This window comes from Aedes aegypti, chromosome 2 (genome assembly GCF_002204515.2).
Source record: "Aedes aegypti strain LVP_AGWG chromosome 2, AaegL5.0 Primary Assembly, whole genome shotgun sequence".
Classification (NCBI taxonomy): domain Eukaryota; kingdom Metazoa; phylum Arthropoda; class Insecta; order Diptera; family Culicidae; genus Aedes; species Aedes aegypti.
Genome location: NC_035108.1, coordinates 321,785,948 through 321,799,183, shown reverse-complemented (window position 1 = coordinate 321,799,183; position 13,236 = coordinate 321,785,948). Strand labels below are relative to the sequence as shown.

Below are 13,236 nucleotides of genomic sequence, written 5' to 3'. Positions count from 1 at the left end.
TTGCATGCCTTGTTCATCGCGGGGCATACATTCCCAGCGTGGGATAAACGGTTGCACTTGGAACATTTTGAACGCCTACCTTGACCATATCTTTCTGATCCGTGAAGCGGCTTTCTGTCCTACTGGTCTTGTGCGCTTCTTCATGGTTCGCCCATTGTTGCGCCGCTGAGCAACTGAGTTGACAGCTTGAGTAAGGTGGTCAGCTGGCTTATTTTCTGCCTGATAAGCCTCGTCTCTGGTGGCAGATTGAACAATGAAGTTTGTGTCATGGTCAAGAACGCGAGCGGTTTTGGCGAACTCTTTGTTCAGCATGCCCTTCCTGATCGTCAGGGCTATAGCCGCACAATGTCACCTTATGCGTCAGCCTAGAGTGAAAGGAGACAATAGATTCGCCTTTTACTTGCTGCATTCTGATAAACGCTTCGTGCTCTGATGATGTATCGGTCATTGACTTCAAGTATACATCTATGTTTGCCACAAATGTTGAGTAGCAACTAGGTCCCTCCAAGTTCGGCCGCAGCTTGGCCGCCCGGACTATTCCTTGTAATTCGGAGCCCATTGATAGGAAAAGAACCTTGGCACGGTAGGCTGGATCAGACACGCTAGATAGCGACACTGCGATCTCAAAATTCTCCAGGAAACGCTTCCACGTTTCCCAGAGCTTGTTGGCCGGTATATCCTTCGGGAATGGAGGAATATGCTCCCAACGGATGTTCGCGTTAACGTGATTCGTGATATTATTCTCCCCGGCGCTTGACCACCCTTGTGGCTCGTCAGCTGTAGAGCGCGCGGGGGGCACACTGTGCTCGCTGATCGGGTTATTGTTTTTCGTAGGTTGCGATGATTTGGTGAGCTGCTCGATCACCTTTTCGAGTTGAGCTATTCTTTCGTGCAAGCTTGCATCACTTGGCGGCGTGGACGCTGCTATCTCTTCCTGAATGGTGGACTGACTTCCTTCATCGATCATCACATAACCTGGCGTAGTTCCGTTAGATTCGTCGTAAGACTCCATCTCATCAGTCTCGATCACTTCTACAGCTCCGAGCTCGGTTGAAAGCAGCTCATCGGAGTAGAATGAGTCATCTTGACCTTCTTCCATGTGATTGCCGTTAACTGCGGCTCGGACGTATTTTCCTTGAGTAGACATTTCAAAATGACAGATCTACGGGTGTGTAAAGACGGACAGTTGTATTAGCTTTATGTATTTAATAGAAAATACGTGTTATCAGTGGACGTCCCATCGCACTAAGCTGCACTAGCATTAAAGTCGGAAGAAAGTCTGTAACGAATGCTTCGTTATAGGAAACATAACCTCTCATTTCAACGCAAACCGCATTCTATGTTAGTAGATGTCCTGTTCCACTTCAAAATCTTTTAAACCAAGCTTTACAAAGATCGGGGATGGCTTTCAGTCGATAAGTCAGGTTTGTTCCCTACATAGTCATTACCAGTGTCGAGTAAATGTCCCTATTCACTCCGACTCGAACGTTTGAGTTTCTATAGAATCGCATAGTATGATGTTGCGGTCGTCTCGATTTATGAAGCGTCTCTATTATTAGGTATTTTGTTCCTCGTTTTCATTTTTTTTTTACTTTATGTTTAGTAAATGTCCCTTTTCACTCTTAAAAGCAACATACATTCTCCGGAAATGCGGTCGTACCGATCCGCGGAAAATGTTCATTCATGTTTTTAGATTTCCTTTTCCAGGTTTGCAATTTATTTGCCATTTAATGGCAAACCTGGCAGGATCGCCAATGTGGAATTCCGCCGAACATCGCCAACTGAACGATCGGCTGTTCGGCGGAAGCCGATGGGCTCCATGCGGAGCAACTCACCTACGCGTGTAGTCTCGACGATGGTCTGCAAGGGAAAGGCCCGAGTATCGTACAGTCACGCTGTCGGCCGTGATGCTTCGGGTGCCGAAGGGCAATCGTGCTGTGGCTGTGATCGCTTGTGTCAGTTGACGTCTCTCATAGGGTGACCAGTATCTCACAGGAGCCACAGTCTTGCTGGGGTCTTTTCCCATGACACTTTTGAATTCTATTGAGTAAACTAAGATGCAATTACTTTAATAACTTTCTCGTATAATGTTCTGAGTAAGGATATAAATACTAGAAGTCCGTACTGATTTAAGAAAGTCATTAAGTCTAGAATGAACTAGAAGTCAGTACTGATTTAAGAAAGTCCTTAAAAGTTAGAAATGAATCGGATGGGATTTAGAGTCCATGATAATTGAAACATTTTGGTTTGAGTCTATTTATAGACTTTATAGATGTAAGAGGTAAATTAAATGAATTTAGTCCAGAAACATCGTGAAAACGACTACTGTACGGATTTCGAAGCGTCCGGCAATCCGAAGCAGCACAGTATGCCATGGGACTCTTCCAGAAATAAGAATACCTTCAAGCAATGCTGTAGATTCTCAAAAAAGTTACTTAATTTATTAAGAACTTTTGGAATCCCTGCCAAATTTACTCCACGAGTTTTTTTTTTTTCAGTTATTTAATTTAAGTAGTTTTCACACCGGGGCAAGGTATCATAGTGAAATCTTGTAATGATGGGAAATTCAACTACAAAAACATGGCATTCTTTCGGGTCTCCCAAGTCCGAGCCGATTTTTGGTTTATCTCAATCATTTGTGATCCGTAGGGATTGCGCTCACCTTGATTGTGTTCGGTTGTAACCGATATTTTGCTATTTTTCATCGGTAGCATTCGGGCGAGTGAGTGAATTTTCCCTTGCTTGGACATTTCCAATACAACCAACATTCTTACAGCATTGGGAGTTGGAAATTTTACTTTTTAAAAAACCCAAATAGTTGAAAAGTTGAAGTGTAGAGCAAAAGCGAGTCGTGTCAAATATTATCACGCCCTAGAAGACTATAATTATCACTAGTTTGTCCAAAATCAGACAACAAAATAATTTGGAACTAATAATAATTTTAAATTTTTAGTGCCATTTTTTTATTATGGTGTTCTTTATTTACAATTTTTCATGGAAATATCGATTAATTTTTTGCTAGCATCCTATGTATCACAGCTTTTTTTAATCGATTCATCGGTAAAAGCTCAGTTTCAAATGCATTTTGATTTTTTATTGTTGAAATATTCAAACCATTGCTAATGTCCAATCACAGACAACAGATGTTTATGCTTGAACAAACATCTACTAAAATCCTGTGTAAATAGTCTAATTTATATACAGTGAAATCACTAGTGCCGCCATACAACGTATTGCGTCAATCAATGGTGAATATGATTATCTAGATAAGTTAATTATTCACCTCTGTCGACAGCATGGCAACTTAGCGATACCAGTGCCACCATTATGTTACTACTAGTGTTGCTATTTGAAACGACCGTTAATTGTCTTACATAATTTTTTAACTAGTCTTGATAACTGATAACTTTTAATTTGTATTTAGCTCTGAGTAAATAGGTATTACAGGGTTGGGTACAGTAGCCAAACAAAGCTTGTCACGGTCAGCGAAGCCAGTGAAACTCACGCCCATGGCTGCTGTAGGCAAAAAGCCTTGAAAATTGCAAAACACTTGTTGCTAAGGGCAACCCAAAATTACTGTGGAAAAATGTTCTATTTCCCGCTGCATTCCCCGCATTTAGAGCCTTCAATAACACTAACGATTTAGAAAATTCATTCACTCAACATAGGCTACTTGATGAGATTCACGTTTACTACTATACTGTACTGAATATTACACTCAAAATAGTGTACCATCCGAAGATTCAATGTCAAACGGGATGATTTATGTTTTTTCATTGAAATTGTATATTTTCATTTTGTTTTGTTGTGTTTAATAGGTAATATTTAACGCTTATTGATTCATAATTGTGGAGTGAGGTTATTCTAGGAAATAAAATCCTAAAGGAACTACTTGGATGCATTCCTATAAGAACACATGAAATAATTAACACGACAAAGTCAGCTGTCAGCGCTATTTTTAAGATTAAACAGAAAGTATCGTCGTCTGATAAAACATAAAATGTTGAAGCACAGATGGCACCAACGGCACCAATGCTCCACTTAATTCTACATATACGGTAGCGACAACTTCATATCGTCTTTCGAAATTAATAATAAAACTTTAAGAAAAGGCTTCGTTGCAGTGGCTGCGGCCAGAAGGATATTTCTGATAGGAGGCCATTTTGATTACTGGTTTTGAAAAAGGAGCTCATTTTGAAGTTTTGTCATAAAAGAACTTAGTTTTTGATAAAATAAACCTGTTGCGCATAATAGCGCAGTCTAAATTTGATGCATTATATAAATGAGATTTTATAGTACTCCTAGAAAACGTACAATGCGATACACTACTGTATTGCTTAGAGCAGCTGAACCATAGTCACTAGTCAGTAGATATATTGGGTGATATGAATCAAAAACTTTGAACTTTACTACATGTAGCATCTACTCAAAAACAAAATCCACAAAGTTTACTACACTTTTGGTAAGAATAAAAAACTTTTCGAACATGTAGTACTTACTACTTTCGAACATGAGCAGTGACTGAAGCTGCACGTTAAGAAATTTCCATTCAGAGTGCAGAGTGATTCTGCACGTAAAGAACAGTCTATTCAGAGTGACGCCTAAATACAATCATGCATATGAAGAAAATGCATGGAATCTAATCGATTACGCGACAATTTGCACAAATCATGAAGGTGCTGTTATTTGACAAAATTTGTAGTGTCATTTTGCGATTAGTCTGGTATTCTATTTGGGCTTGTTCACAAATTTCATAACGCTGAAGGGGGTGGGTGGGTGTTCTGTGGTGTTACGGCTCATACAAAATTTGTAGAATATTCATACAAAAAGCGTTACGAGGGGGTGGGTGGGTGTCAAAAATTGCCATTTTCATGAACCCTTTATGTCTATGATTTTATGATGATGGTACATCAAAGAATTTTTTGGGTGGTTTTCGGCCTTCGCCAACGCCAGTGATTGATGATTTTTTAAATGGTAGCTTAACATCTATGACGAGATCTTGAGATTACAGCTATCAAATTTGGAACCACATATCTTCTAGCACCAGTACTGAGATTCTGGTGAATTTGCGGTAGAATTATGATGCTCCCCGTGTGTTTTCTTAACAGCATGTTGAATTCCGGAAGTTCTAAGTGTTTCTGCGATATTCTCGTTATTTTGGTGGGGTTTCTGATAGTATCCTTGGAATGTCTAGAACTTAGAATGTCGAGATTTTTATGGGAATTGTAGTGATTCCATTGGTAGTCGTTGGAATTCAATGAGGATCTCCCCTAAAACACCAGGGTTCCCTTTGAAATTATCAAAATTCTTGTCGATTTCACAAAAAAATCCCATTGAAATCTATAAAATATTTACCGACATTCAAATCGTTTATATTAAAGCTTTGCTTTGAAATTCCAACGGAACTGGACATCAACGGAATCTTAAAGGTTTTTACAATTATTACGAAGATTGATTTTCAGAATTACAAATATTCACACAATAATTCGCAGGAATCCCACCGCAATCTCATAGATTCTTACAGAAATACCGTCTCAAAGATACCCACAGAATTCCAAGAGATTAATATTCGGAATCCCATTCCCACCCCAATTCTAGAGTTTTTACCAGATTCCTAATATTTCCGCAATATTCCTAGAATGGTATTTAAACTTCCTGAATTATCATACAAAATCCGACATCCCTATCGGAATCCCAAAGTTCCTACAGAAATTCCGGAATTCAAAAGGAAATCTGAGATGTCAGAGTTTACAAATAAAATTCCAAATTACATTATAAATATCTGAATTCCTATCGACATCCTAAAATTCCTAGAAAATAACATAATTATCGTAATGCCAGTATTCACACGGATATTACAAATTGCTACTGCCGGTAATCTTACCGGCATCTCAGCATTGGCGGGGCGAATGTTTTCGTAACCTCAGAATTCCTAAGCAAAACTCAAAATACCTTCCGAAATATCAAAACTCATATCGGTTTCCCATGATTTTTACTCAAAAGTTAATTATTCCATTCAATTCCGCAATCTCAAAGCATGTGTAGCAACCTCTGAAGCTAACTACCAGTAGCTTTGTAGTAAATGCTACCTTTATTCACAGCAACGCGTTGTTTGTAGTATGTTCGAAAGGTGTAGAAAGGAAAATGACACAAACATATTCCACTCATGTTCCACATATAGCGTTTACTACCGAGATTGTAGTAAACTCAACTTTACTACATTTTATTCATACGGCCCATTGTATAGCTGTAGTGAGGAGGTGTCTGCAGGAAACAGCAATGTATCCCCAATAATATCACCGAATTTGTAAGTGATCATTAAATACTTTAAATCCTTATTTTCATAAATACTTTTATAGCTTTGTAGCTGATCAGAAACAATAAAAGATGTTTCACTTTCGGCTGAAAGACTCGGTGTTCTCCGGGGCGCTTCCTCCAGCGGCAACATTACATAGAAATTCGTTCAATAAAACGAATCAATAGCTCCAATTACTTCTGATTCAGATGAAGGGACCGTATCACAAATAGGTTGATCACCGCGAGATGCACGATCATCTATCTATTTGGGAAACAACTCTCAGATTCGTTATCAAATGCTGATGGATCACCAACCATAGAATGGCTGTTATTCTACAAAAGAGATAGAAGACAACGCGAGCAGAAGCCGACACAACAATACGTGTAACGAGGATACTGCACAAAGCCTTTGCATCGGTCAAGATGGATTTCATCAGTGAGTGGGAAAAACGTGTGTTGCCCCAAATGGTCAACGTTGTCACAAACTTCTAATCGCCTCGGTGCCACTATAACCAGCGCAGCGCTTTGTATGCACGGTCATGTCTCCAAAAGATGGTAGTTGTTCTATGATGTAGTGAAAACTGAATCGTTACGAGTGCGAAATTTTACTATTTGCTCTGTGCAATTAAAATGTACGTGTATTTACTGAATTGCAGTGAAGGTTTAGATATTCCATCCAAATTAGGTAGTTCTACATAAGATACCAACAAATTCATATGAAATGTATGTATGCTATATAGTACAGATCTAAATTGCTATGTTTATGTGTTAATGTTTAAAGTTTCAAATTTAAATAACTGTAAAACTTCTTAAGGCTTGAAGTGTTACGGGGGGGGGAATGTTGCGCATAATAGCGCAGTCTAAATTTGATGCGTTATATAAATGAGATTTTATAGTACTCCTAGAAAACGTACAATGCGATACACTACTGTATTGCTTAGAACAGCTGAACCATAGTCACTAGTCAGTAGATATATTGTATAGCTGTAGTGAGGAGGTGTCTGCAGGAAACAGCAATGTATCCCCAATAATATCACCGAATTTGTAAGTGATCATCAAATACTTTAAATCCTTATTTTCATAAATACTTTTATAGCTTTGTAGCTGATCAGAAACAATAAAAGATGTTTCACTTTCGGCTGAAAGACTCGGTGTTCTCCGGGGCGCTTCCTCCAGCGGCAACAAAACCCGAATGTTTGAAATTGTGCTTCTGCACCAAAAGAAGATAAAAATAATAATAATAACAATAATAATAATAACCAAACAAACCTCAATTGTCTACCCCCTTTGACACAAAACTTAAGTTATGTCCAACCTTAGATGATTTAGGCCATTTATATATTAATATCTTTTGTTTGTAGAATTGCCGAGAATTTTTAATTGTGGTTTCGTGAATTAGCAAATAGAACTCTAGAAGGTTAGTTATCGATTTTTATTTCTGAAAAGTGTATATTTGGATGAAGTTTTCTCATTTTGCTAAATACATTCATGTTGACAAACAATGAGGGACTAATATTCTACAAATCCTCATTTATTTGACTTTTCTGATTGTTATGTATTGAGTATAAGGAACTTAAAAATTTTCACCAAATGATCCATTGGCCCCACCATGATGGAGTAAGTGGATCACCAATAAAAAAATCGTTTCTTAAAACAAATATAGTGTATGTATAGTAAGAATGATATTACTCTCGTTCTTGTTATTAGTAACTAGCACTATGTTACATTTTGATAATTTAAATTTCAAAAGAATCTTCACTTTATCCAAATACTCTATCCGTTGATTCACACTACTTCGAACAAAAAGCATCGTAACTAGAATAATTTGGAGAAAATTCATCCATTTATACACATAAGTTATACAGAAATAATGTAGGACTTTTTCTAACGATGCAAAATATTAGTTACATTTACTTTCGTTAAGCAAACTGAAATCGTTTTATTCTATTTATGAATTCATCAATATCGTCTGACAATTTATATGGTCAAATAAGATACCGTAATTTCGGGTGAAATTGATCATTTTTCACGGTTTTTCTAGTCTGTTTTCTATAATGTTAACAATGCCAAACAACTAAATGCTGGAAAACAAGTACGAAGGTGAGCCTCATCGACTCATGTAGCGAAATTTTCTAACAAATGTCATTTTAGTGTTAACAAATATGTTTAAAATAAAAAATCAGGGGATCTCATTTCGGGGTGAAATTGATCACTTGTCAATGCCATTATTGTTAGTTTTCAAAACAACTCTGCATGATAAATTTGAGCTCTCTGAATCCGAATATGCTTGTCAAATTCTTAACAATGCAATATTTATATAAATTACGAACAGTTAAATGTCAACAATTACGCGGAAAACGCCCAAATGTATGCAATTTCCAATGGAATTCAATGATATCTAACAGAAATTCAATTAGCTCATATGGTTGAAATGAGCTAATTGGTACGAGTTTTGGTAATGAAATCTGGTTTAGGGATATATCTCAAGCATCCTCACAAACTTTCAGGTTTATACCATGTTCAAATCCTTGCTTAGAAATAGAAGTTTATAGGTGTTTGTCAATACTGCACCGTGCATGATTTTGAAATTTTACATTATTTTCATAATAATAAACATTCTTTAACGCAAAAAAACTTCACAACACACAATTCGACAATAGTTACGACAAACAACGTTCATTTATTGCAGCTTACATTGATATTTGTGCTCCATTACGAATAAATAAAATCGTGTGATACGATGATCAATTTCACCCTTCTGATCAATTACACCCGATTTTACGGTACTATAATATGATTTCAATAGGAAAATTTGTATATTTTGCTCTAAACCACGAAAAGTTTTGTTTAAATTTTGCAAAATTCATTCTTTTATATTTTTCACTCATAACTTTAAGGTGCATTAATTTAAAATTTCTATGGTCAAATTTAAGCTAGGAATGAGAAAAGATAGATGAAATTAACATTTCTGGATATTAAAAATTATTCATATTATCGTAAGCAGTCTGCCAATACATGATAATACTACTTGATCCATTTACCCTACCCCATTAAAAAGCAGGGGTAAGTGTACCATGTACAATATATCTGTATTAATTTATAAAAAACACTTTTTTTTCATTGTGATTCATTCAATTAGAACTGAAATGCTGACCATGAGTTGACAAAACTAATAGTATTCGATTTTAGACAGAGATACAATAGATTTTTGATTGATGAAAAAACAATTGTAAAATTAATCTATTTTGCAGCTAACAAGTTTGCTTGTGTTAGTTTACATGTAGTATTAGTTTACAATAGTATCAGTGTTTATTGAGTTTATTGAGGAATCTTCGCTAGACCCCACCTCACAGACAGAAATCCTAACCACACCTATAGCGCTACGCCATGCGTTATGGTTTCTGCTCTTTGTAATAATTTTTCGGGTCTTTTTCTGGTCGGCGCAGCATCCATCGTTAGATGAATGAGTGACGTGCCGTTCTGGAAGGGATTCCCAGACGACTCGGATGCGCAACATCAAAAGAATCATTCATATGCGCGCTCGCGGGAGAGGTCCCATCACATAATGAGGCTACGATGGGAATCTATTTATGATTTCTGTCTAGCCTAGCTCAATTGCCATACAAAGAGCAGGCAAATTATGATGGTATGAAGCTTTGAACAACCATGTTGTTCGATGCGGTCCAATTACATAGAAAAACCACCATTAGACGAAATACGCTTCCAGCTCGGCAAGGAATCTCAAAGCAGGTGCCGGAGGACAACCTCCAGAAATGATTCAGCTTTGTTATTCAGCGTTTAACGGTGAGGTATTGCGATGTTGCTCTTCTGGCTGGTTAGCAGCAATCTGGGTAATGTGGTTGCGTACCTACCTACATTCAAATGGCAGATTTAAATGCCAGCAGGGAGCCTCCATTATGTCAGAAAAATGCAGATGTGTAATTTGAGATTTATCAGGCCAGGCAACCTATTGTTGTAGTCTTCTTGAATGGTTGATGTGATTTTTAAATGTCTCTCCAATTGTTATGCGGAAAACGTCAGCTGGAAGACAGCAAATGGTTACGAATTTTTTCGACGCACATCGCTCAAAGCAATGCCAATTGATCCGTATTATTTATATCTCTTTGAATGAATTCTCACATTGACGTGTTTATCATAGCAACGCCTATTGCTGAAGGTGTCTGGGTTCGATTCCCGGTCGGTCCAGGATCATTTCGTAAAGGAAATTTCCTTGACTTCCCTTGGCATAAAGCATCATCGTACCTGCCACACGATATACCAATGCAAAAATGGTAACTTTGGCACAGAAAGCTCTCAATTAATTACTGTGAAAATGCTCATAAGAACACCAAGTTGAGAAGCAGGCTCTTCCCCAGTGAGGACTTAATGCGAAGAAGAAGAATAAGAAGAAGAGGAAGACGAAGAAGAAGCCTAATCTAAATCATAGTGATTCTAGCGCTAATTTTAACTTGGTTGGAACCCATGTAACCAGAAGTGTGCATAGAAGGACGATTTCATAGCTAAGCACCAAAGAATCCATTGATTCGACTTTCTACGATAAAATATCCATTCAAGCTCAAACAAAGGAATCAAGTTTCAAGCAGAACTTCCTAACCGTATAGGAGGCTGAAGTAAGGTCATGCGAAGCATAGAGTTAACCGAATGTAAATCTATAGAACTTTAAAGTTCCAATCAAGTTCCGCTTAAACTTAATAAGGGTCCCACAGTGAGCATTTCCAAAAATTCAGGGAAAAGTTTCTAACAAATCGCTGTGATACTCCTAAGCGGCTTCTAAGTTTAATACAAGTTTCACGTGAGAATCATTAACAACATTTAAGTGTTGGAAGGTGTTGACTAGGCGAAATATCATGGTTTTCCTAAATATCAATTTTAAACAGTTTAAAATTTACTGCAGGTCTGAGGCCAAATTAAACGAAAAATTTAGTTCGTTGCTGAAATTTCAACTTTTTCCAGCCACGGGATACAAAATTCAAAGTACATATGCGCATGCCGTATAGTTGAAAAGCTAACTTTTGTCAATGAATGTACTATGACGGACCAAAGATTATTATTCTATTTTCATCATATAGATTGTTAAGACGGTAAAGGAGATGGGAACTTTGAACTTCTTTTTATTATATTTTTTGAACCATCTTAATATACCACAAACTTATTGGATGATGAATCGTTTTGTAGAAGTTCCAATTACAGTACAGATACTAACCGACTTCTCTCTGCAGTTTCAGGTCCTTCAGTGCGTGATCGTTTACCCTGTAATCGAAAAAAGAAAATAAAACACACGTGTCGTTATTCTCTATCGTGAGAGGTGGCAATTATGAATTTCAATAAATTAACAATCAAAATTTATTGCAAGTAATAAAGTTTGTTTCATTCATATTACAATAACTTCTGTGTTGGTAGAGGGATCATATTTTGTATGATGTAAATCTTTTTATATATTTTTGATACTTTAACTAGGAACAAACAAGAAAAATTTTAAGCAAATTGTGTTTAAAAAAACCGTTCTTAACAATAAAATCTGTTTTCAATTCTGTCTTAGACTTTTAAGTAATAACAGTCAAACATTGAATGACGAATGAAAAACTTAGCTTAGGATTAAAATATTGTATATCAATATCGAAATAGTGTGAGGCAAGAGTTTGCTGGTTGAAGCACAAAATATTGATAACTTTTTGACATTTCTAATTTATACCCGCTTTGATGTAATACATACAGTAAATCAGAATTTTACCCATGATAAGGTTCATTGAAAAGTACTCATATATCAGTTTTTCGAAAAAAAAATAAGGAACTTGGAATTTTTGTGTGATTTAACTAAATCTGAAAACAATATGTACATTTTTGTCGATGTGCAAGTTGTCTGACTCGAAAATTTACCCCACTGATATGAACTTGTATTCTACTATGGACCCAAAATGACTTTCAAGTTTGTATGCACCAACTATTGCATTTCGAAACATGTCTTAGCTATATCTTTACACATAAAATCTAGAAAGAATTTTTAGCGAAATATCTTGCGGTGAACATTTAATCGAAAATTGTAATCTTAGTTCTCCTATTTTCAATATTTTGTTCTCCAAATATTTGTGGTTTAAGCATTTGAACTACAAAAATATTAATTTCAATTGATCCCCGACCATGCGAAAAAGCTTAGCGTCGTAGCAAATTTTATATAGATATCTTAAAGTGATATTAACCTTCACAGTACTGGGATCCGACAACGAAGTTAAAAATTATGTAATTTCGTAATCGTTCGAACGATTATAATGAAAATTTCGGGTAAAATCACAAACGAGTATTATTTTTGATTCAGATATTGAAAATTTCGAATTCAATGATAGTTTTGGGTTTAGGTCAAAATTTGTTGGGGTAACTAGGGTATTTCAAAATGAAAATTATGGGGAAAATGCAAGAAACCTTGTCGAAAACGTTACAAATTCAATGTTACATTGATTTACTAGACAGAATGTAATGTGATAGAGCTGCAAATCGCCACTATTTTGACCTCTTGTGCAGCTGTCGTGTGATGGCTTAAACAACATGATTTTTCGCAAAAAATTGAATATCAATCTTCTCATATGCTCCCTTTTCTATTTGGCTTTGCTTACGACCCAACCAGAATAGGCCTTTTTCTTAGCTTGGTGTTTTGCACGTTCATTAATATTGATTTCTTTGCAAATTCACCATTTGTCGTATTTCTATGCAATATTCTAAAAACTTCAAAAAGTTAATACATTCTGCCAAGCAAATCAGATTAACATTAATTTAAAAAAAAAAACTATTGCTAAGGTACCTTAAACTCACACCTAGTTTCCAATTCGGAATGCACTAGGTACCCCAATTAATTTAGACCGAAGTTCAAAACCATAACCGAATTCGAAATTTTCAATGCATCAAGCAAAAATGTAACTTTTTTTC

General features: G+C 36.4%; 1 protein-coding gene and 1 long non-coding RNA gene across 3 annotated transcripts in view; one reads left to right on the top strand and one right to left on the bottom strand.

Moving 5' to 3' along the window:
- LOC5577110 (developmental protein eyes absent) overlaps nucleotides 1–13,236 on the bottom strand; it is a 137,127-nt gene that overhangs the window by 58,974 nt on the left and 64,917 nt on the right. For both annotated transcript variants that reach the window (XM_021845816.1, XM_021845815.1), the window contains exon 2: nucleotides 11,522–11,568. In XM_021845816.1, coding sequence (XP_021701508.1) covers nucleotides 11,522–11,568 — 47 coding nt within the window. The remainder of the gene's footprint in view (nucleotides 1–11,521; nucleotides 11,569–13,236) is intronic.
- LOC110676748 lies at nucleotides 6,242–11,633 on the top strand. The gene is made up of 3 exons (XR_002500684.1): nucleotides 6,242–6,307; nucleotides 6,360–6,733; nucleotides 11,538–11,633. It is a non-coding gene; the product is annotated as an uncharacterized LOC110676748 (long non-coding RNA).